The sequence below is a fragment of the Malaclemys terrapin genome, chromosome 10 (genome assembly GCF_027887155.1).
Source record: "Malaclemys terrapin pileata isolate rMalTer1 chromosome 10, rMalTer1.hap1, whole genome shotgun sequence".
NCBI classification, from domain to species: Eukaryota; Metazoa; Chordata; order Testudines; family Emydidae; genus Malaclemys; species Malaclemys terrapin.
In genome coordinates this window covers 82,371,533-82,395,387 of record NC_071514.1, presented here as the reverse complement: position 1 = coordinate 82,395,387, position 23,855 = coordinate 82,371,533, and the positions used below count along the sequence as shown (strand labels likewise).

Sequence of the window (23,855 nt, the reverse complement as noted above, 5' to 3'; positions counted from 1 at the left end):
GAATCAGGCATCCAGGCTCGCTTGTTAATAATTGCGTAAATTGGAACCTCTTTTTTTCCTTTAAAGGGTTACACTGTCTCTCAAACCAATGTGGCTTCATTGATTTAGCTATGGATAACATTGGTCATATCAGCAACTCAGACATTTTGAAATTGCCCTGTCAAACTGATAATCAGAGCTTCTCTTATTGTGTGCGTAGGTGTTATGGATTTACAAACGTTTCTGTTCATTTCCTGGTAGAAAGTAGCATTTGGAAAAGTCAAGGTAGGTGAACATTAGCAATCTCTGGGCATGTTTTCTCAGTTCTGGATTATGTACTGTCAATAACACCAGCTGGGTTATGACATTTTAAAAGAGGTTTAGTTTTTTTTTTCTTTTTTCTTTTTAAGTACAGTAAATATGCTGAACTACAGAGGGGGAAAATGCTGTTGTGAAATCATTGACTAAATCAAGAACTCTGTTATAATTTGAGCTTCATCGTGTAACGTCCACCCCTTCCCATGCTCTCAGTCCACCATAACTTATACATCATCAGTAGAAGCTTGTCAGCCAGCAAGCCATGGTTGCAAAATTTACCCACATGGGATTCCTTGAAAAGTAGCCCAGAAGACAAAGAGGAGGTGTAAAGCTTTTAAATTCTCCCAAATGTGATAAATAGCTGGGGAAACCTGAAAATACCTTTAGTAAGTATTGCAAAGTTGGAGTTTTTTCTGTGTGTATTTATCTGTTCAAAGCAGGTTTCTCTGCTAGTGCTTTCAGTACTAAATGGCGTGCTGCAAATAAGCAATGTAGCCATTATAGCTTTTATCACCATCCTAATGGAAGCTCCTGATTAGAGAAGCCTTTTTTAAATTGCGTAACGGCCCAATTTAGGTGACAGGACTTTTGTTTACTTAGAAGGAACAATTTATCTGGTTGCAGGTCAACAGATAATCTGCACGAAACCCACTCTCTGTCTCATGTGCTTTTCAAAGCTTACGAGTCTTCCCATTTTCATTTCCGGGGCTGTTTCAGCATACATCGCAAAAAGGGATAGAGAGCTGGCAATGGGATATGGAAGCCCCCCAACTCCTCTTTGTTGCTGGTTCGAATGTAGACCAGGATAGTGTAGTTATCACCAGTGTTGCAACTTCACTAAAAATTGGGATTAGTCTTTCAGCTGCAATCAAGGGGGCAAAAGAGGTGAAAATGTGCTCCTGGCATCTCCCGTCCAAAGGGTTTGCCCATATGATTACCCCTTATGGAAATGAAATTCGTCTAGTTTCTGGAGCACTTAGGTGTCCATATCCCCAGCATGGTGTCAAGTATCAGGGGGTAGCCGTGTTAGTCTGTATCTACAAAAACAACAAGGAGTCTGGTGGCACCTTAAAGACTAACAGATTTATTAGGGCATAAGCTTTCGTGAGTAAAAACCTCACTTCTTCGGAAGAGGTTTTTACTCACGAAAGCTTATGCCCTAATAAATCTGTTAGTCTTTAAGGTGCCACCAGACTCCTTGTTGTTTTCATATCACCAGCATCACCATCCTAGTTGGCAATACAAGGCTGGATTTTCAGGTTATGGCATTTAGTTCTGCTCCATGAAAAGCAAGGGAAACAAATCCAATGTGTTCAAAACACTATCTTTATTGCAGTTAATTCTCAGGTTAAATGATTGGTAACAAGAGGATGTGCAGCAACAAGCGACAATTAGCCTAGCAGGACATACAGTACAATATAATTTAATGCATCCTCCAGGCAAACATCCCACGGTGTGTGTGTGTGTGTGTGGGGAGAGGGACTAACAAATGTATATTTGGTCTGTTTTCTTGTTCTAGCACATAGCATTTCACTGTTGTGTGCAGTGAATATTAAGAAACTAACACTGCAGCCTGCAGAAAGGAGGTTTTTGCACAGTACAATCATTTCTAGACTGCCTAGAAATTATGGTGCAGTAAAGTGCACTAATTTTCATTGTTGATCCCTGGCAGTTCCCACTGGCTTCAACTGGAGTGGTAGGTACTCAGTAACTCTGACAATCAGCCTCTCGTTATGACGGTTGCCATTAAAAAGGGAAAGATAACACCTTGTAATGCTCTTCGATATCCTTATCGGCCCTGCTCCAGCATACTCATCCCAATGGAGCTACACACATGATAAAAGTTGTGTGCCTTCTTAAGCGCTATGCTGGATTGGCGTGTTATGTTTAGCTCATTGGAATATTACATTCTAGGAAAAGGAAAAAAAATCATGATTTATAGCAAAGAAGGTCAGCATCATTTTATCAGGGGGTAGCTGTGTTAGTCTGTATCCACAAGAACAACAAGGAGTCTGGTGGCATCTTAAAGACTAACTGTTAGTCTTTAAGGTGCCACCGGACTCCTTGTTGTTTTAGCGTCATTTTAAGGTAAATGCACTGGACCAACTAACGCGCTGTAATCCTGCTGCAACCCCACCCAAATCGGTGGGGCTGGATTGGAATAATGGAGAGCAGAATATGGCCCTTTCTTTTTATTAGAAAACGTATTATTATTATTTGTATTACTGTAGTGTCCTCAAGCCCCAATCATGGGCCAGGATGCCGTTGTGCTAGATGCTGTACAAACACAGAACAAAAAGATGGTCCGTGTGCCATACAGCTTGCGATCTAAGGGCAAGGCAAGAAACAACAGATGAAAACAGAGAGATAGGAGACTATGTCGGTCAACATGATAGGCTGTGGTCTCAACACCCCAGTAGCCTAATCATTGCCACGGTCTTGGTAACGTAAGAACATAAGAACGGCCATACTGGGTCAGAGCAAAGGACCATCTAGCCCAGTATCCTGTCTTCCGACAGTGACCAATGCCAGGTGCCCCAGAGGGAGTGGACCAACAGGCAATGATGAAGTAATCTCACTCCTGCCATCCATCTCCACCCCTGACAAACAGAGGCTAGGGACACCATTCCTTACCCATCCTGGCTAATAGCCATTAATGGACTTAACCTCCATGAATTTATCTAGTTCTCTTTTAAACCCTGTTATAGTCCTAGCCTTCACAACCTCCTCAGGCAAGGAGTTCCACAGGTTGACTGTGCGCTGTGTGAAGAAGAACTTCCTTTTATTTGTTTTAAACCTGCTGCCCATTAATTTCATTTGGTGGCCCCTAGTTCTTATATTATGGGAACAAGCAAATAACTTTTCCTTATTCACTTTCTCCACACCACTCACGGTTTTATATATCTCTATCATATCCCCTCTTAGTCTCCTCTTTTCCAAGCTGAAAAGTCCTAGCCTCTTTAATCTCTCCTCATATGGGACCTGTTCCAAACCCCTAATCATTTTAGTTGCCCTTCTCTGAACTAAGCATCATGGAAAAGGAGAGTTTTGAAGAAGGAAAATGTTCGGTTTTGGATGTTTACGGGCAGCTCCTACCAAACGCGAGGGGCAGCACTGGAAAGAGCGCGAAGATGCTTGTTTGAATAAGCAACAAATGGGTGATGGAGATGGGCATCATGGGTGGTTGGGAGGGAGGAGTCAACATCTTGATACTGAATGGTAGATGATAGATAGGGCGGCGCAAGGCCATGAAGGGCTTTGAAAGTGAAGCCATGTAGCTTATATTTGATGTGATAGAGAAGCAGGAGCCAGTAAAGAGCTGCAAAGAGAGGAGCGACACAGTCAGAGCAACAAACTAGAAAAATGATCCTTGCAGCAGCATTCTGAATGCATATGAGCAGTGCCGAGAGACGATGTTGCAGGACTCAAGATTTCCAGAGAACAAGAGTCTGGATGAGAGTTTTAGGCATGTGGATGGATAGGAAAGGCTGGATCTTAGAGATGTTACGTAGAAAGAATCCACAAGGTTTAGGTAGAGCCTGGAGGTGAAGCTAGAGAGAGATCTGAGACAGAGATGATGTACAGGTTACAGGCCCGAGTGATAGGAAAGATGGTGGCGTTGTCCACAATGATCAAGAAAGGAGGTAGCGGGGACGGCTTACTGGGGCAGGCTCGGAGTGCAGGGAGGAAGATTAAGAGTTCTGTTGTAGCGACTTTGAGCATGGGCTGACAACTAGACATCCATGAGATGTCAGAGAGACAGGCCGAGATTTTTGTTTGGACAGAAGGAGACGGGTCTGGAGTAGATGTTGATCTGCTCGTCATCCACACAGAGAACTGAATTTGTGTTTGTGGATGAGATGACACAGAGATAAGATGTAGAGGGAGAAGAGAAGGGGACCAAGGACAGAGCCCTGTGGGACCCTCAGAAAAACTGAGAGGGGGGATGAGGGAGATTTTTGAAGCACATGCTGAAGGAGTGATTAGAAGCTGGAGGAGACCCAGAAGAGGACTGAGTCGTGGAAGCCAAGGGAGGACAAGATTTCAAGAGGAAGAGCCTGGCTGATTATGTCGAGGGCGGCTGACAGGTCAAAGAGGAGAATGGAGTACTGGTTCTGAGCTTTATCTAGGAAATGGTCATTTTTGGTGACAGTGATTTCAGGGGAGTGCAAGGGATGGTTCTAGCATGGAACTGGAGGACAGGAACTGCAGACAGCAATCGTAAACAACAACAAAGACATCCTTTGTAGGCAAAGCAACCTGCAAACACTTTACTTTCATTGTAACCATTAGCTAGCTTGTCTAATACGATCTTCAGATAATTACAGAGTACAAAAATGATTAGGCCAGTCCACTAAAACAGAGTTGATAGGTTACAATTTTTTTGTAACCGAGGTTATGTACTGAATGACTTTGGCAAGCTGTTCAGCAGATACATTACAAGGGGCCTATGGAAGACTTCAGAACAGTGTCCTTCTGTTTTCCCATCTAGCTAACGATAAGCACAGCATCTCATGGGTCAGACAGAGCTCAGGCCTTCTACGCATTCATAAAGTTGGCCCTGCCATGTAGCTTTTGTTCGTTTTGCTAGCAGTGCCCATTCCCCTCCCACGCATACTCACACCCCTGCTCTGCACATTAAGATGGTTGCATGAGAAATATCTCTAATTGATTGGGAGGATTAGCAAGCTGAAAAGCAGACCAGCTGGCTGCTAGCCCCAATCAGACCATGAAAATATTTACTGCATATTTATTTCCATGTTGACATAGCCATGTGCGCTTTTAAAGAGGGGAATTAGTAATCTACCCAAGGAGCTCTACTGAAGCACCGAGCCCAAAGATGCAGAATTGGCTACTCTATGGCTGGTTTAATTAAATGGCCATTGAAGGTGATGTAAATATCAGACTCCTCACTATAGATGCCATTTTCCCTCTCTCGTTTAAACATTCTCACCCAGACCTCATCCCCTTCCTGCAGCTCGAGCAGGAGACTCTGGCTTTGCATGATGCTCCGATCGCTGGGCTGGGCATAGAGGATGGCGACTTCCTTGTTGTTCTTCATTACATGCAGGTAGGTCTCTTTGAAGTTCCAGGTGTGGACATTAAGGTTGAAGAAGTAGATCCCTGGCACGTAGCAGAAGAATTTCCCTGTGAACATGCTGAAGTGTTTGTAGAGGTTCACCAACTCCGTATCAAAAGTGACATGCTGGAAATAATCCGAGCTATGGAGAGGTTTTCTCCGGCCCACTGAAAAGGCAGCGTAATGCAGCTTGCAGGAGTGGCCTGGTGGGCCAACCTGGCCTTTCTGACCTTTCCGTCCATTATAACCACGTAGCCCTCGTTCTCCAGCCTTTCCAATCCCGCCGGTGATCCCTTTCTCTCCCACGTCACCTTTTTCACCTATGATCACAAAGAGGAACTAAGTTTCAAACATATGAACACACACCACATGCCACAGAGAGGTCTGGATGGAGACAGGCAGCATCCCAATTGGTAAAATAACACTTTCTCAACAGGTGCATTGAGAAATATTTGTCATAACTAAATCACATCTAGATATGAATTCAGGAACACTATTGACAGCAAACCCCTGCCCACAAATGGCATGCTGCCAGCTAGCATGCCTATTCCATATATTGACTGCACAACAAATAAGATAGCTTTCTCTGATACATTATAGATTCATAGATTCCAACAGCAGAAGGGACCACTCTGATCATTTAGGGTATGCAATTTTACATTTGCATTATTATTTGTGACCAGATTATTGGAAGGATTAAACTATGAAATTTAAAAAGCGACAAAGAGTCCTGTGGCACCTTATAGACTAACAGACGTATTGGAGCATAAGCTTTTGTGGGTGAATACTCACTTCGTCTGATACATGCATCTGACGAAGTGAGTATTCACCCACGAAAGCTTAGGCTCCAATACATCTGTTAGTCTACAAGGTGCCACAGGACTCTTTGTCGCTTTTTACAGATCCAGACTAACACGGCTACCCCTCTGATATAAAATTCAAGAGCACATGGACATTTTGCCAGGGACAGAAGGCTAGAGTCCTAATTTTTTCATTAATTGAGCTATAATCTATGTTAATAGGATGGATAGTGAGAACAATTATTCATGGAACCTTTGGTAACCACTATGTAGAATTTGTTTTTAGCATGTCCATACGTCTTTTCATTCATGGGAGCAACATGATTTTTTGGGGGGTTTTTGGTACAAATATTTGCAGAAACTGAATTTTCACCTCTTAGCTGAGTGATTTATGATTTAGGTGACCAGCTACCTAGGGTGTGTAGGAGAGAGGATGGCAGGAACGAAGGGATAAAAACATGGGATGAAACCCTGGCTTCAATGTGTAAACAGTGTAGGGCCCTAAACCCGACCCATATCATTTACCTGTATACAGTTATACACATAGTCTTTCTGTGGCAGAGAAGAAGAAACTATGGGTGTGGTTGATGGGAAAGAGAACAAAACCTCCAAGTTTAATAGAGTCATATGTTTTAATGCCAAAAGGGACCATTATTACCATCTAGTCTGACCTGCATAACATAGAAACTCAGCCAATCATTCCTGTATCAACCCCATAACTTCTGTTTGAGCTACACCATACCTTTTAGAAAGTTATTCAATTTTAATGGAGAGTCTACCATGTCCCTAGATATGTTGTTCCAATGGTAATCATCCTTGGTGTTAAAAATATGCGCCTTATTTCTACGCTGAATTTGTTTAGCTTTAGCTTCCTGCCATTGGAGCTCATCCAGCCATCTCCCGGTAGATTACTAAGCTGTCTACTCTCAGACATCTTTTCCACATATAGGTAATTATGGACTGTAACCAAGTTGCCTCCTGACGTTCTCTTGGATAAACTTTATAGACTGAGCAGTTTCGGTTCTTAAGAGATGGGTGTTTTCCACCTTGGAGGAGGAACATGGCTTGTGAAGTGATGGTAAATTCACAAAGTGTGGTCCTGGGCTTGACTCACCTTTCAGGATGGTGATATCTATTGTGGGCTGGACTTTGGGCACTGAATAGGCGGGGTCATAGCTCATCCTAGTGGATCGTGAAGAGGTGACGGAGACTGGCTCTTCTGAAGGCCCACAACATCGCACGCATGAAAGCCGCCGGGCTTCCCGTCTCAGCGAACCCTTTTCTAGTAAGGTGCCAGCATTCACAGTGGATACCAAGAGCATCAGAAGCACAGAACTCATCTTCAGCTGAGCCGGCTGGAGCAGGAGAGTAATAGGAATGATTAATGTGGTGATTTAAGCCAGAGCAACCATTGGCTACGTATTCACTTACCTTAGGGTTCCCTTCTTTATTATGTTATACTGGTGTAGCACTTAGTCAGCGATGAGGGACCCATTCCACTAGGCGATGTATACCCACAACAAAGAGATAGTACCTACCTTTGAGTTTACAAACTAAGTATATCTGAAGAGACAACAGATGGATACAACATAAAGACTGGAGGGATCATGACCTAACAAAGAGATGATTATTAGTGTAGCAAGTACAGCACACCTACTGTGTAACCATTGTCGAACCAATGTTTGTCAAAGGCTTTGGATGGAAAGCACAAAATATTACTAGATATTAATTAATTAATTAATTATTGGTGTTATTTACTATTACAATCTCTAATTATTGCAATTCTTAAAAAATGCAAATTCATATGTAACAAACATAACTCTCCAAAAGAAAGAGAGAGAGAAAGAAACTGCGATTTCAGAAAAACCTTCAACTGGGAGAAGGAAAAAAAATCACTTTTTGCTCCAGATAACTAACAGGCTGAAAGGAAGGTTAACCACTGTAAGGCAGACTATGCTTTTATGACTATATCGGTTTGTTGCTTCCTGCAGAATTCTGTGTCGGTTTCACATTTGCATTGCTGAATATGTATACTGGAAAGCCAAACAGCCCCAATGAATGCAGCCATAAGTGACTGTTGCTTTGCACAAACAGTGGTTCTTGAATTTTAATATTGATTTTTGTACTGTATTGTTGGCAAGCTCCAAAATCCTGAATTGCAAATGAAGAGTGAAGGGAAATATAGTAGACGATGGATAGGAGGAGACCTTCTAGCATACAGCTGTCAGTCTCCTTACCAAGAATGGAAGCAGAAACATCATCTTATTGGCAAAAATCACAGTCTCCATTGACTTCAGGGAAATTACAAGTTGTTTCTTGCAAAAATTATGCCCCTTCCCCGCAATCTCAAAGTCCATTGAAATCCAAGAAAAGACTCTCATTTACTTCAACAGACTTTGGATCAGGCATTTCATGAAGGCTTTAGTATCTCAACAATCCTTACTAGACTATCAGGGGAAGGTGGGAGAAGTGATGGACGGATGCCCCAGCTATGGGAAATACATGATTTGCACAAAGAGCCTGTCCACAGTAGATTTCAAACCATGGTAAGCCCGACTGGTTCTTCGGAGCTGGGAAGCATTATGCCTTCACCAGCTGGAGAATGGATTCATGCAGAGAATATGGAACAGATTTTCAGGAGGGCTGTCCTGGCACTTCCTAGGAGACATTTTCCTCTGGTGTTTTTTTTTTAAATTTATCATCCAGAAAGAATCAGAACTCACACACCCTTGTTGTTCTGTTCTGTCTAACTCACGACAAGACGCGAGGAATGCTTATTAACACGCTGAACTAATTCTAGTCATTAGCCTGGAAAAAACTACCCATTCATTTGGGAGCGATCAACGGTCCTGAACCAAAATCTGACTAATTTTAAAAGATTTTTTTCATTCAGAGTGTAACAGAGATCTGGTTTTAGGTCTCAGTCTTATAGAACAGGGTTCTCATTTACATTAATGACCCTTTACTCCACTCTGGCAGCACAAAAGTGGGTGTGATTTAGGGTGCCACACACTTGAAGGACCCTTGACACCGGCTGAATATTGTAAAGGGGTCTTAGTGTAAGTGGGAATCAGGCCCCAGAGAGGTGACCCATTGGATGAAGTATATCAGGCTTAAATGGTGTAGGGCTCACAGGGGACATTCTGTTTATGGGCAACAAGTTTCTAGGCTCACTAACGGCCCGACCTATTGTTTACTGCACTACTGTATTTGCTCAACCATATAAAGCTCTATATTAGCTTCACTCTACCTACAAATTATTCAGCGCCAACTTAATTTCAAGTATCAGAGGGGTAGCTGTGTTAGTCTGAATCTGTAAAAAGCAACAGAGGGTCCTGTGGCACCTTTAAGACTAACAGAAGTATTGTGAGCATAAGCTTTCATGGGTAAGGGTTACCTGCCTCTGGAGATTTCCATTACTTGCATCTGAAGAAGTGAGGTTCTTACCCACGAAAGCTTATGCTCCCAATACTTCTGTTAGTCTTAAAGGTGCCACAGGACTCTCTGTTGCTTTTTACAACTTAATTTCAGCGAAAGTTGAAGGTATTTAGCTCTTCTCAGGGTCTTGGCCTTCTAGTCAGTAACCTTTTGAGATATATTATAGGACACTGTCATTTCAATCTCAAAGTATTGAGTTTAGGAGACATAATTGCTTTACACCTGCTTTTAATACCTTACTTGAGGACAATCAGAGTATCATTAAGAAAAATATTTCTAATGTGGCCAGAGATGGAAAATTCATGAACATGGAGACATTAACTCTAGTGATTAAAATACACTGTCCTCATTAGGCAGAAGAATGGTGGTTATAACTAACAGGATTAGGAAGTATGGGTTTTTGGCTAATAAAAAAATGATAGAACTCATCCACTCAATGACTTTTTTTTTTTTTAAAGTCTCAGAAAAAGAGCAGTGTTCTGGCTCTATGCATGTTGTGACACCACTGGGGAAATCAACAAAGTCCATGTTTTCTTCCATGATCCCTCAAGGGTAAAAATGCGAGCATTTGCCTAGAATTTCCTTTTGCTATGAAAAACACTGTCAATTGAGAAAATAATCCATCCATAGACTGAACCTTAGATCTAAGGTGAAGAAAAAATTCCCCTGATGGCTCTTGCATTCGCATGAAGCATATCCCAACATCACTGACAATATTTCAATCAAGATTGGATGTTTTTTTTAAAGATCTACTCTAGTTCAGACAAGAATTAATTCAGGGGAGTCCTAAAGCCTGCGTTATGTACAGGAGGTCAGATTACATGATCACAGTGGTCCCTTTTGACCTAAAAATCTATGAGTCTATGCAAGGGCGGCTCTATGTTTTTTGCCGCCCCAAGCACGGCAGTCAGGCGGCCTTTGGCGGCATGCCTGCGGGCGGTCCGCGGTCACGCGGCTTCGGCGGTGTTTCTGTAAGTGATCTGCCGGTCCCATGGCTTCAGCGTACCAGCTGCCGAATTGCCGCCGAAACTGCAGGACCGGCGGACCTCCCGCAGGCACGCCAGTGAAGGGCTCCTGACTGCTGCCCTCACAGCGACCGGCAGGCCGCCCCCGGCACGCACTTGCTGCGCTAGTGCCTGGAGCCGCCCCTGAGTCTGTGGAATCCAGGAAATACATTTTCTTTCAGACCTATGGAGTTTGGGCCTCACCAAGGCTTTCTATTGTGTCTTGGTGTGTGTATACCACTGCCCTCTTCTGGATGGAATTTTTAGACCTGATTTAGATCCAAATGGTAGAAACCTGTGTATTTGAATGATGTGTGGGCCGTGTGTAGTTAGATGAGGCCACCGGGCCACATGGGCATGCATGTGGTTATAGATTGATACGAGTAGAGAGGAGAGGAGATGCAAAATAGAGAGCTGGGGGAAAGTGGCAAATGGAGGGAGAGGAATAAATCAACTAAATAAAGCCACAGTAGAGAATTTGAAAGTTTGAAAGCCATTTGGTATAAAGACACACAGCAACTAAAGGAAAAAGAGAAATCTAGAAAGCAGAATGCATGAATAAAGAGAGACCAAGCACCGAGTTGCAGGGAAGCAATGTAATTCAGAGGGGAAAAATAAGAGAAGAAAAGTAAGGCTAGAGATTGGATGGAAAAACCCATCAGATACCTGGAGAAAGAGGCAAGAAGGCACAATACAAGAAAAGAAAAATGTAAAAAGGGGGAGAGAGCCAAAACCATAACACCCAGGAAGGAAATAGATGCGGGGAGGGTTGTGTGTTTTTTCTTATTAAAGACAGTTATTGGGATAGGTGATAACCTGTTTTCTCTCAACAAGACAGGTGTATCTTCTTCTGAACAGCGAACTCTGATTGTTATCACCTTCACTTACAATACAGATCTGGCAGTCTGTGCGTCTTCAGAAAATAAATCAAAATCCTGCACCAGAGGAATGTTTGTCCTACTTTCTGATACTGATCCGACATGCTTGCTTGTGTCTAAAATGATATATTAGCTCAACACCGAATGCCCGGAGACTGCAAAGCTGATCTCTTTCTTATTTGATCACCCTTCATGGTGCCTCTTGAGAGAGATTCATTTTCGAAGCAGCAGGTCAGAAATAGAAGTATAAATCAGCTTATTTCTTTGCTGTGAAAAATGTTTCCCTGCTATGAAAATAAGAATCCCCAAATGTCTGTTGTCCCACTGAGTAGAAAGCCCAGACGTGGGATCATACACAGTCATGTTATTAACACCTATCATTGAATTAAAAGGAAAATGTTATTATTTGTCTGGTATTCTTAGCTATAGGAGGAGGCTCAAAGACAAAGGAGGACTTTTCTAAAATACAGTTCAGGGGGTTACAACCTTCCTACCAAATGATATATTTCCTTCATTTTTGCTGCATCTTCAAGGGCCCTAAAACAAAGGAGCAGAAATACAGCAAAACAAAAACAACCAAAGCAAAAAAGGTATTTGGGAGACTTCTTGGAAAGAGGGAACCAACCCACAACATTTACATCTGGAACTGAACTTTCCCACATTTCAGGGAGCCCAGATCAGAAGGTTTGGGTCTGAATGTGAACTTTCCCAAGCTTCAAAAGTGTTTGGATCCTGGCTTTTAGGTTTGGGACCAATTCATATTTCTAGCCCAATTTTGCAGATGTCACTGGTTTAAATAAACTCTGGAAAAGCATCTGAATTTTTGGGAGTTGGTCCATAGAGCACTCAACTTCTAAACCTTTTGAGGTTTGCCCATCTTGAATTCCTTCCACACGTGAGATCCATGTTCCCTGATAGTAGACCAAACTGTGTATGCGATGGTGCTGATAATTCCTCATTAATCTGTCCGGTTTTCATTAACGAGCTTTTGCTCCTTTAAGGGGATGCTTCTTCTAAGGCTTGGTCTACACTACCCCCCTAATTCGAACTAAGGTACGCAACTTCAGCTACGTGAATAACGTAGCTGAAGTCGAAGTACCTTAGTTCGAACTTACCTTGGTCCACACTCGGCAGGCAGGCTCCCCCGTCGACTCCGCGGTACTCCTCTCGCCGAGCTGGAGTACCGCAGTCGACGGCAAGCACTTCCGGGTTCGACTTATCGCGTCCAGACTAGACGCGATAAGTCGAACCCAGAACTTCGATTTCCAGCTGTCGAACTAGCTGGTAAGTGTAGCCAAGGCCTCAGCTAATCTGATTCCAACTAGGCAATTTCAGTGACAGAAGAAAAATCTCGTGCTGTCCCGATAACAGTGCCAGATGCCCTGCTCTGAATCCAGGAAGTTCAGCATTAACATGCTCAATTTTTGGTGGAAATTAAAACAAAACAAACACTGAAATTTTCTCCCACAATCGGCAGAATGGAACTTCTTTGCATGTTAACAGGGGATAGCTTTAAAATCTTTAGCAATTAAAGTGGAAATTTACAAGCCATGAAATGATTCAACTATCACCCTTGGACTTCTGTTTTGATTCCTTTTTGTTACAGTCTTGGTAAACCAATAAAAAAATAACAGGAAAGTGGAGTTTTGCTGCCTGTGAGAGCACTATGGATCTGAGCCTGATGGAAGACTCCAAATAACTGCAGTGGGCTTAGGGTCAGGCTCTGTATGGACATGCTAAATGTGTCCGTGTTGGCTTTGTTATAAAATCTGATTAGATGTACTGTAGGAGCCGATTTAAATACAATAAGGACTCTAGTCTGCTTGACTCAAAGCAAATCTTTTGCAAGGCTCGAAAAAGCCTGGTTTGCTTTTTTATTTTTTGTCATTTTCCTCTCCTGCTCTGCATTTCTGACTAGGATGACAATGTCAAAATAACATAAGAAGCTGTTTCTAAGGTATTTCTGCCCAGACCAGAGCAGGAAGCACTACAGTCTCATGAAAGTCTGTCTCCCCTATAGCAAAGTCAACAGATTCTGAAAAACGTAAGTGTCCAAACTTTGCTGCGCATTTGCAAACAGAACCTGCAATCTGAACCTTTATTACTGAGCTCCCTTCCCTCAGTGGCAAAGCAGGTGTAGTATCAAGAGCCATGGCAGAGTTTGATTTTAATTTTCTTTTCTGATTTTGACAGATATCAATGTTTATTTTTAAAGATTATTTTTATTTCTATCCATTTAAAGGTTCACCCTTGTCCAAAATTATGGGTTTTAAGCATTTTTATTTTTATTCTATTTAAATTTTCATTGTTGTGGGAAATTAGAGGGAGGGCATCAGACAATAATTATTTAATGACAGCAGACATTCAGATTCCTCTCTGGATGAGGTGGTGTAACTCATCAAATAACAAAGGCGAACACTGAATGTGTTTATGCAGCTGGGTCGGCTTTAAGGAACACTGGCTGTTTCTTTTGATTCTAGAGGGGAGGGTCACACATATGGTGCTAGAGTCTGTCTGAACATAGATTTAAAAAATAATAAAAATAAAGTGAATGACATGCAAGGAAAAGGGGGGTTAATATCCAAATGAACAACTCTCACTCCTCCAGTCTGACCATTCAGTTTGGTTTCTCTACAAGCTGAAGGCAAGTCAGCCTGGGGAAAGGGAATCTTTTTAGTTTATACAAGAGGCAATATGCCTTGTGGGTGGGGGCACGGTATTCTGGAGATGGGGGTTAAATTCCTGGCTTTGGCACAGACTTTGTGTGACCTTGGCCAGCACTTAATCGATCATGTGCCTCAATTTTCCATCTGTAAAGTTGGGATAATATTTTATTTGCTCACACAGGTGTTGTGAGGATAAAATTCATTCATAACGGGGAGGAGTTTGATGAAGGCCAGGTAAGTAGGTAGATCTATTCTTGAGTCACAGGATGTCTGTTTAAATTTCTGCTAGTATAATCCTCTCTCTTTATTCCTAGGATTTGTCCTGGTCACTTAAAAAAGCAGTTCTAAGATTACCTTTCCTTTAACTTAGAGAGCAGTTTAAGCCACTGCCCAATTCACTGAGGATAAACATCCTCAACTAAAACCCAGTAGCTGATTTAAGGTAAAGATCCCTCTTGTATGGTATAGCTGGAAAAGACACAGCAATTTGTTGTACTGCAGGCTTTTGAATTGATCCGAGGATGGAGCCCCCTTCTAGTAGCGGAAACGTTCCTTCTGCTTTACCTTTTTTACCATCTGTCTTCTGGGAAGTCCTCAATGTTGGCTAACAGGTTCCCCGCTCCTGGTGGTGGAAATGGCTGGAAGCAAAGAACTTTAAGGCGGTTATACTGTGAACACTAGACTCTCTTGGAAGTTATTTGATTTTGCTGGAGGAGCTAAAGTTTCTTCTTGGATGATTTATTATGCAAAGGCCTTGCCACTCTCCAGAGCAGTTAGCACTGTGAGGTCTACAAGTCCAAACACCTCAGCAATTTCTTCTTCCTGCAATGGCTCACGGTGAAATGGGTGGGCAACCATTCTTTGAAACCACAGCATTAGTTCCTCAGCACACACTGAGTCGTAATTAACATTCTTGCAGCCATGAATTGACTTGCAAATTCATGAAGAGGAAAAGTTAGATTCAAAAAGCCATGTGGTTTAAAATACCTATGTTATTCTCAGCCTTGTGTAGATGACCCACTGGGAACTTCCTCTGTTTACGCTGTTTTCGAAACCTTTTGGGATTAATCTGAAGAGGATTCCAGAGCATTGCGAGCAGAATCTAAACTGGTTGAAATCCTTTTAATGCTGCTGCTTATCGCTTCCTTGCTTTGTATGAATGCATGCAGATACATACACAATGAGCTTCTATGGGCCTGAAGCAAACCCCTAGAATTGTGCACCCCAAAAGCTGGGCTTGTTTTGATCTAGATCTTAACACCGCAGAAGCTCGGATTAGACCCAAACTCACTGGCTGGCTGGACCCGCCTTTTAAATGGGCTACACAAACGGCTGCATCCAAACTTCGCAGCTCAACAAGTTTTTAATCCAATTCCTAATAAACAGGGATAGAATTATTCTGTTACTATATTTATATCACTAATTCAGATCCAGTGTAAACAGACTGTGATTTAGGGAGTAGCACCTGGTTTTAAACCAGGTGTCAATTGCCCTTTGGTTCATGAATCATTTGGGATGGTAAACAATTACTTTTACTTACTGAAGAAATAAAAATCCCTTTCTAGTTCACCTTTTCCCTGAGCAGGATTTGGCGTGTGCATCCAAAGTCGCTCCTTGCCAGGAACATGATTGCAATGGATTGGAAATGGCCATGGTTTTTTACTAGGCGGGCCCTTGAAAGGAATCCCATTTTCGCAGCATGTCCAGACAATGATTCAGCCCTGCTTTGTGGAGAGAGGAGACAAGTTACAGCTAAATAATATGCAGGGCAATTGCCCAGACGAAGCAAATTAACTGACTATGTCTCATGCTCCTTTGTGCTCTGCTGGTGGAAATATAGTTTGTCTCGGTGACTCACCAACTGATCTTTGGACTTTCTTGGTTTCAACTAAAGGCTGAAATTGTTTGGAGGGTTTGTTTGCTTTTTTCAGCAACTAAAATGTTTTCACAGCACAGACTGACGTGTCGCAGCAGAAAGGCACAAATACCCCGTTTCAAATCGCCACGCTCATGCTACCTGTGAAACAGCTGAGAGCGGATGCTGAGAACCATATGACCGTCGGTTCTCTTCTTCAATCCATGCAACCTGCACTACTGTGACTAACAAATAATCTCAGAATAATAACAATTAATAACTGATTACTATATCTCTCTCCCCTGAGCCACTCTGGCACCATCATTGATTCCTGCCTGAGGCTATGAAAAAAAAAAAAGCACCATCAAAACTGTTGTGAGTCTCAGGCAAACTGGAGAAACCGAATTCATAGTGGTGGCTATTGTTTCCAGGCCTGTCTCTCCCTTCTCTCCTCCATCACATCTGTTCTAGCAGAGAGTTGATCTGCAGACTAGTACAGCTGAAGGTCACCATAGCTCAGGAGACTTTCAGAAATAATGGCTAGCATCGCAGAGCAGGGGCCCTGGTTGTAAATGTGACGGGTTGGATCACAGAAACCCCCTTGGGAGCTGCCACCCAATGTACCAAGGCTGCCCCTGTTCCTGTTTTCCCCGCCAGCTCAGGACTCCAGCACCCTGTCTTGCTGAGCCAGACACTCCCGTCTGTTCCAACACAGACCCAGGGTCTGAATCACTTGCCCCAAAGCTGCAAGTTTACCCGAAAACAGCTCACAGAAGTGTGCTTGTCTTTAGCACTCAGATGCCCAACTCCCAATGGGGTCTAAACCCAAATAAATCGGTTTTACCCTGTATAAAGCTTATGCAGGGCAAACTCATAAATGGTTCGCCCTCTATAACACTGATAGAGAGATATGCACAGTTGTTTGCTCCCCCAGGTATTAATACATACTGTGAGTAAATTACTAAATAAAAAGTGATTGTATTAAATACAGAAAATAGGATTTAAGTGGTTCCAAGTAGTAACAGACAGAACAAAGTAAGTCACCAAGCAAAATAAAATAAAATATGCAAATCTAGGTCTAATCAAGCTAAATACAGATAATCTCACCCTCAGAGATGCTTCAGTAAGTTTTTCTCAGACTGGACACCTTCCAGGCCTGGGCACAATTCTTTCCCCTGGGACAGCTCTTGTTCCAGCTCAGGTGATAGCTAGGGGATTCTTCATGATGGCTGCTCTCCTCTCCTTGTTCTCTTCCACCCCTTTATATATCTTTTGCATAAGGCGGGAACCCTTTGTCCCTTTGGGTTTCCATCCCCCCTCCTCACTGGAAAAGCATTAGGTTAAAGATGGATTCCAGGTCAGGTGACATGATCACATGTCACTGCAAGACTTCATTACCCACTTGCCAGCACACATATATACAGGTAGACTAACAGGTAAACACAGCCATCTGCAGACAGTGGTCCTGGTTAATGGGAGTCATCAAGATTCCAAACCACCATTAATGGCCCACACTTTGCATAATTACAATAGGCCCTCAGAGTTATAGTTCATATTTCTAGTTTTAGATACAAGAGTGGTACATTTATACAAATAGGATGATCACACTCAGTAGATTATAAGCTTTGTAATGATACCTTACAAGAGACCTTTTGCATGAAGCATATTCCAGTTACATTATATTCACTTATATTTTTATAAAACTATTCCAGTTACATTCTATTCACTTCTTATTATGTTTTTATAAAGCCATATAGACTGCACAACGTCACAGTATATAACAGGGTCACGGTGACTATTCCACCACTTACCCCAAACCAGACAACAGTACAAAATATATTCATGCCTCAATGTCTGTGGTGACTAATGAAACAATGAGCGTTAAGTGGGAACAAATCAGAGCCGGTTCAATGACATTCTGGAAAGCCCAGGCTCTTCCTTTCACATATTTTGCATGTGGCAGCAAGCAGAAAGTGAGGCAAAGTAGCCAAGCCACCCCTTCGTAGTGACTCAGGAGAACAACCTGCAGCCGCTGGTTGGGAACAGTTCTGACTCCAGATCAATATTGTTTTGCCATCTATGTAGATCCATTTAACTTACCTTGTGACTCAAAATCCCCTTCTCCTTAGTTTCCCTGCTGTTGCCTAGTGAGCTTCATGATATGAAAGCCCCTGTTCATTCAGCTGTTGGTCTGGTGGCTTCTGTTGCTGCAACTTCCTTGCCGGTGTCCAAAGGAAACAGTGAGTGTCCGTCCAACTTCTTATGAAACTCAGCAGCTACGGCACAGACAGTTTGCAAGTGATTTTTCTTTGCTGCTTGTTTTCATCCAATTGGGCTGGATTGGGCTCCTGCTTTCTTGTTTTGCGGTAGCCTTCTCAGCATTTGGAGGACGTCCGTCAGGCTTCACAGCTCCTCTCACGAGAATAGAGATGAAGAATTAAAATAAAAAATAAAAAACCCACAAATAAAACCGACAGTTGGCCAGAGGGAAGATGAAAGTGCTAGAAACACATGAAACTGATTATCTTTTGGTTGTCTCAGCATCTTCTCAGGGGGAAAAAAAGAAAAGTACCCCTGTCTTTTATGCAATGGTGAGAAAAGGAGAAAGTAAATAAGTGTAAATAGTGTTCCTAGCCTCTGTTTGCCAGAGGCTGGGAATGGGTGACAGGGGATGGATCACTCGGTGGTTACCGGTTCTGTTCATTCCCTCTGGGGCACCTGGCACTGGCCACTGTCGGAAGACAGGATACTGGGCTAGACGGATCTTTCAGTATGGCCACTCTTATGTTCTTAAGGACCCACCGGGCTCTATAACGTAATCTGCAGCTTCCCTTGACTTTAACCAGGAGGTGCTGTCCAAGAAGAACAAATCCCAGCATGCAAAGAACCCACGCTGCTTGGATCAAGATTTACCCAGGGTGCAGGCATACATGACCTATCCCATATCTTCTGAAGAATGCGCCTCCATATTATATATATAAAAAAAAGGAAGATGGCAGCAATCTGTTGCATTTTAGTGCAGATGTGGTGCAAATCTCAGGAAGAAGGCGTACATCAATGGACTCTTCCTCACACCCAAGAAAGCATTATAATTTCCCTGTAATAATCCTTCCACCTCCAAAAATAACCCCAAAGCATTGGAGTGGTAATGAACTACTACAGGAGTCACACATGCCATCTATTGCTCCTAAACGATTGTTGGCTCATGTCAGGGAGAGGAAGTTGAAGATGGAATAAATGGCATGAGTAAAGTGGCGCAATCTTTTCAACCATTAGTTCCTGGACTGTCTTTCATTTGTACCTGTTTCCTAACACAGTGTGGGTCAGGTTTATAATACCATGATTGTAATTACCCTGAAAGGACAACATAATCGCACTGGTTTTGCTTTTCAGCAGGTAATCACCACCTTTTCAAATAACCTGAAAGTTCACTACGTGACTGAATTACTTATTCTTCTGATGTTATTCTCAATTACATTAAAAGTAAGCCCTTCATTAGAAGCACATTAAAGTAGCAAAGTCAAGCAAGCTAGGAAATGGCACAGTTAAGGTTGCCTAGCCATTCAACCGCTGAACTGTTTTTGCTGAATTGTCCAAATAAAGTCAGCTTTGAGCAGAAAGCCAGCCTGGAACATTGCAGCCCAAGAAGCTGGAGTTTGTCAAAAGATATACACAACTGAAAACAGGGTCTTCTAATGCAAAGTGTCAGGCAACCTTAAGCACATGCATTGCTACCTGTGCCACCTATAAGAAATATACTTGTCCTATGTTGATTGACTGTTTGCTCCAACACTCTTCCACTCTCTCCTTCACTCTCTCTTCACCTCAGCTTCACTCTATCTGCCCTCCACGCTCCCCTGCTTCCTCTCCTAGAACCCCCCAGCCCAGCCCTTGGAGTGCCCCTCCTTTCCTTTTCTCTGTCTCCCTAATCCCATTTTAACAAATCCCCACCCAAAGAATTAAGAAGGAAACAAACAATTCCTGCACCACTGAAAGTCAAGGAACTAACACAACATTTGCAGACCATCACGTTGTTCACTCTGCTTGTATCTTCTATCCCTTTCCCCTACTCTTTGCAGGTGTTGCCTGTTTAGATAGTGAGCATTTTGGGGCAGGAACTGTCTTCTGCTTTGTACAATGGGGGCTTCGTTCCTGGTCCCTATGCACTACCAAAATACAGATAAATAATATTAGAAACAAGGGATATTAACTACATTGTATTGACACTGCAGTTATTGTCAGATGTGCAGTGAACTTTGTGGTTACATGGATTATTGGTAAATACAGGCGATGTCATGCCTAAGCACAGTGTAATTGTTATGTAATTTCAGCATAATTACAGGCATTGTATTATAAAATGCAACCCAGAATGGTTTGTTTACTGATCTGTACAGCCTCGGATTAAATCAGTAATGTTTTGGTTCTCTGGGAATAACAGGTCTTTTTCGGGTATAGCGAGAGGAGAACAGGAGTGCCTGGCTGCGGGAAATCGGTAGGTGTTGGAGACCAGTTCAAAAGAAAGAAGTGCTTCCCCATCACTTGCTGAGTGTTCTGGCTGAGTTCAGCCTTGTGGCTGCACATTCTGTGCTTCTGCCTGGCCTGTGCATTCAGCTCCTGTCAGCCGGGAAGCAGAGTGTTCAATCAGATGCGTATGTGACTCCCCAAGAACTTCAGAGACCAGGGCTGCTGTACGTTGCTACATTGCAGCACTCTGTGTGCTCCCAGTAACAAAGAAGATGAACAGTGGAGCATGACATGACATGCAGGTGTGCACTGGAGTGGGGCGAGCCCCCGGCCACAAGATATGGAAGCCACAGCAGTAGCACAGGATGGTATTTTCCATAGCTCTCTGGAGCCAGGGGCAACATCTCTTTGGGTACCAAGGGACCAACGTATGCCTTAGGAGTGCAATAACGTCTCCACATCGCCACTGGATTACCGTTTGCGTGAGGCTGCTATCCTGTTATTGTGCAACTTCAGTCAGGTTGTTTTGTTACCATCTGCTGTAAATTAGTGTTTCGGGTTGGCAACCCTTCATATGACATCAAAAATGTTCACCGCTCCCTTACATTTACTACAAAAGAGTAAAAAATGGATCCAGTGTACAATGCTAAGCCTATATAATACAACGGCTCCACTACATTTTAACATCACAAACGGACAGCTCTGGCCACCCTGAAGTTTTTTTCTGGAAATGTAATGCTCTTTGCTTTAAAATGGGAAGAAAACATTCATTCCCTTACAACCCCACTCCCCTGGTTGATGATTCATCTTCAGCGGGACTATTGGCATACATAATGCTCAACGTGTCTGCAGGATCATGACCTCTGTGCTTCCCAGGTGACGTGAACAGATGTAGTGATGACTTACCTGAGTCTTTTGCTTTTCTCTCTTCTGCTGTTATCAGAGGCCCTGGTTAATATTTGTAACTAAGGCATAATTAACGCCTAACAATGAATTCTGTCAGCACCACGCACCTATGCAATCTCTAGTGACTGGTTGTATACATTTACTAGACACTTGTTCGACGTCGTCACTGTGTTTTTATTGGGAAAAGCACAAAAGCAAACTAACAGGAAGGAAAAATGGGTTTGTGGTTAAGACAGTGGGCTGGAACTTGGGAGATTTGGGTTCAGGTTGTGGCTTTGTGCGACATTAGACAAGCCATTTAATCTCTCAATTCCCCATCTGTAAAATGGAGATAATTCTTTCTGTCTGTCTTGCCTATTTAGGCCAAGCTCCTCCGGGCAGGAAATGTCTCTTACTATGTGTATATATGGCACCCAGCACACTGGTTGGAAGTGATCTTTTGTATGAATACAAAAATACAGATGGCAATCAGTAGATTTCAGGCAATGTAAAGGGAGTTTTGTGCCCTGAAAACTCCTTTAGCTGAACAGAAATTGGCAAAAAATAGAATAAATCCTAGACAGATATTTTTATTTGCTACCTTCAAGCTTCGTACACAAGGAAAACTGTGATGGTAACCAGCGTCTGGCATCAGAACAGTTCTCTCCAGACTAAACAGTTCCTTTGCCTACTGAATCGACAACCTAGTTTTTCTGAATAATAATCATATTCAAGGAAGGTGAATATTTCTGTTTACCCAGTTGCTTTATAAATCTTGGCTTTTGCCCATGCAGGGAGCTGCTTTAAGAAAAAACAAATCAGCTTCACAAACTGTACTAGGCTTGCAGCAAATTAATAAGAAACTCCATATACTTCATAGTAATGAGTTTTTCAGGACATGCAGCACTAAGTGTCCTTCCAAAAACCGAGCTCCTCCTCTGTGCTCCTTTTTATGTGTAGAGTTTGGGGAGGCTATTGCAATGCATTTTATCTAAAAAGTTGGGTGAGATTCAGTGGGGCTCAGCTGGAAAATGCACATCAGTAGGTTTAAATTTTCAAGAGAGCAAGAAAATGTTCCACTTGCAAATCATCGTTTGGTCTCTTTGCAGCCACTGCCTGGCAGGACGGCTTTCATCTAATGGAAAATAAATCTCTCTTTCTAGATAGAAAAAAACCCGCAATTGATTTTAAGTTCTGAGATGTTTTTGAAGTTCAACTTCAATGTAAGTTTTGCCCATTTGGACTGGAGGACTCAGACCTGGAGATTTGACTCTTTCTCCTTCCATTAGACAATGCACCAGACTGTGCTGTGCCACAGAAAACAGGATGGGAAAATTCATACTTCTGCAAAGGGCCAGCCAGAGGCTCATGCACCATACCGATCCTGTCTTTGAAGACTTAAGCAGGACTTACATGATGCATAGGTCTTGTGTTTGACCTTGTGCACAGGGGTTAATTTCACCCAGAATGTGCATCTGGGATGCTTCATGCAACCTTCTGGTATAGGTAGAGCAGTCCCAGGGCATTACAGTGGCTTTCTTGCAGCTTGGCTGCGCCACAGTCTGGAGTAGCCATAGCCATCTGCCTTTCCCCTCTAGCCCCGTCAGCCACTCTAAGCAGGAGAGTTATGGTTGATTTGCATCACTAAAGCAACCAGAATGCACCAGTGACGCTGATCCCGACACTTTAAAGTGAGTGCAGAACAGCGACTGACCCAAGCAACAGTTTTGCTGTAAAAACAAACATACCCAGGTTGATTCTCCTCTCATTCATCTACTAAGATACCAAAGAAATCAGACTTAATCCCTGTGTTCATAGCATTCTTTTGAAAGGATTGGTGTTGCTCTCTGTTCTATTTTAGCCTGTGCCATTTCTCCGATTTTGTATTTTAAGGGCTTTTTAATAGTTCCACTGGAGAAGTTTGCCTTTCAGCCTCCACCAGATGCCTGTATTCTGGACCGGTTGGTTTAACCATTTTTGAATTACACGAGGTATAGAAAGGAAACAGAAGTCTCGCAGCCTAGCCTGGCCAGCCAGATGCTGAAATACCTTCAGTCTTTACAAGTGACATTCTGTGAGCCACTCAGGCGAGAGCTCAGCGACACCCTGGTAATGTGAAACCAAGAAGGGACTAAAAACAGTTGAGGTCCTAACAGTTAGTTCTCAGAAACATCTTAGAAGAACCCTCTGGGGTTTTTTAAGTGAAGGCCCATCCTTCCGTTACCTGAAAACATGCCATAGATAGAAGCTTCATCTATCTGAGTAAGAACCATTTCCTTAAGAAAAAGGATGTATTTTCTCTTTCTCTCCCTCTTTTTTTCTGGCACTGTTGAGTGCTCAGTGACTGTGTTCTCTGTTTATTCTCTCTGCTTCTGTTCAAGGCTGAAGCTCTGTACCATGACAACCTGTGTATCACATGGCAAAACACACCCGGCTGTTTCCTATGGAAACATTAAATATTAAACTAACTTTCCTCCTGGCCTTCAGA

General features: G+C 42.7%; 1 protein-coding gene across 1 annotated transcript; it reads right to left on the bottom strand.

The window, feature by feature from the left end:
* Positions 1-5,149: 5,149 nt before the first annotated feature.
* Positions 5,150-18,130, bottom strand: C1QTNF8 (C1q and TNF related 8). Its single transcript, XM_054042731.1, has 3 exons — positions 18,119-18,130; positions 7,292-7,532; positions 5,150-5,697 (listed from the first exon to the last, which is right to left on the bottom strand). The coding sequence occupies exons 2-3, from the start codon at positions 7,515-7,517 to the stop codon at positions 5,150-5,152; spliced, it is 774 nt and encodes a 257-aa protein (XP_053898706.1). The 5' UTR covers positions 7,518-7,532; positions 18,119-18,130.
* Between the last annotated feature and the right edge of the window lie 5,725 nt (positions 18,131-23,855).

Coding starts and splice junctions, on each gene's coding strand:
- C1QTNF8 (XM_054042731.1), bottom strand. CDS start 7,517: ATGAGTTCTGTGCTTCTGATGCTCTTGGTATCCACTGTGAATGCTGGC. Junction 5,698..7,291: donor AGATATCACCATCCTGAAAG/GTGAGTCAAGCC, acceptor TTGTGATCATAG/GTGAAAAAGGTGACGTGGGA.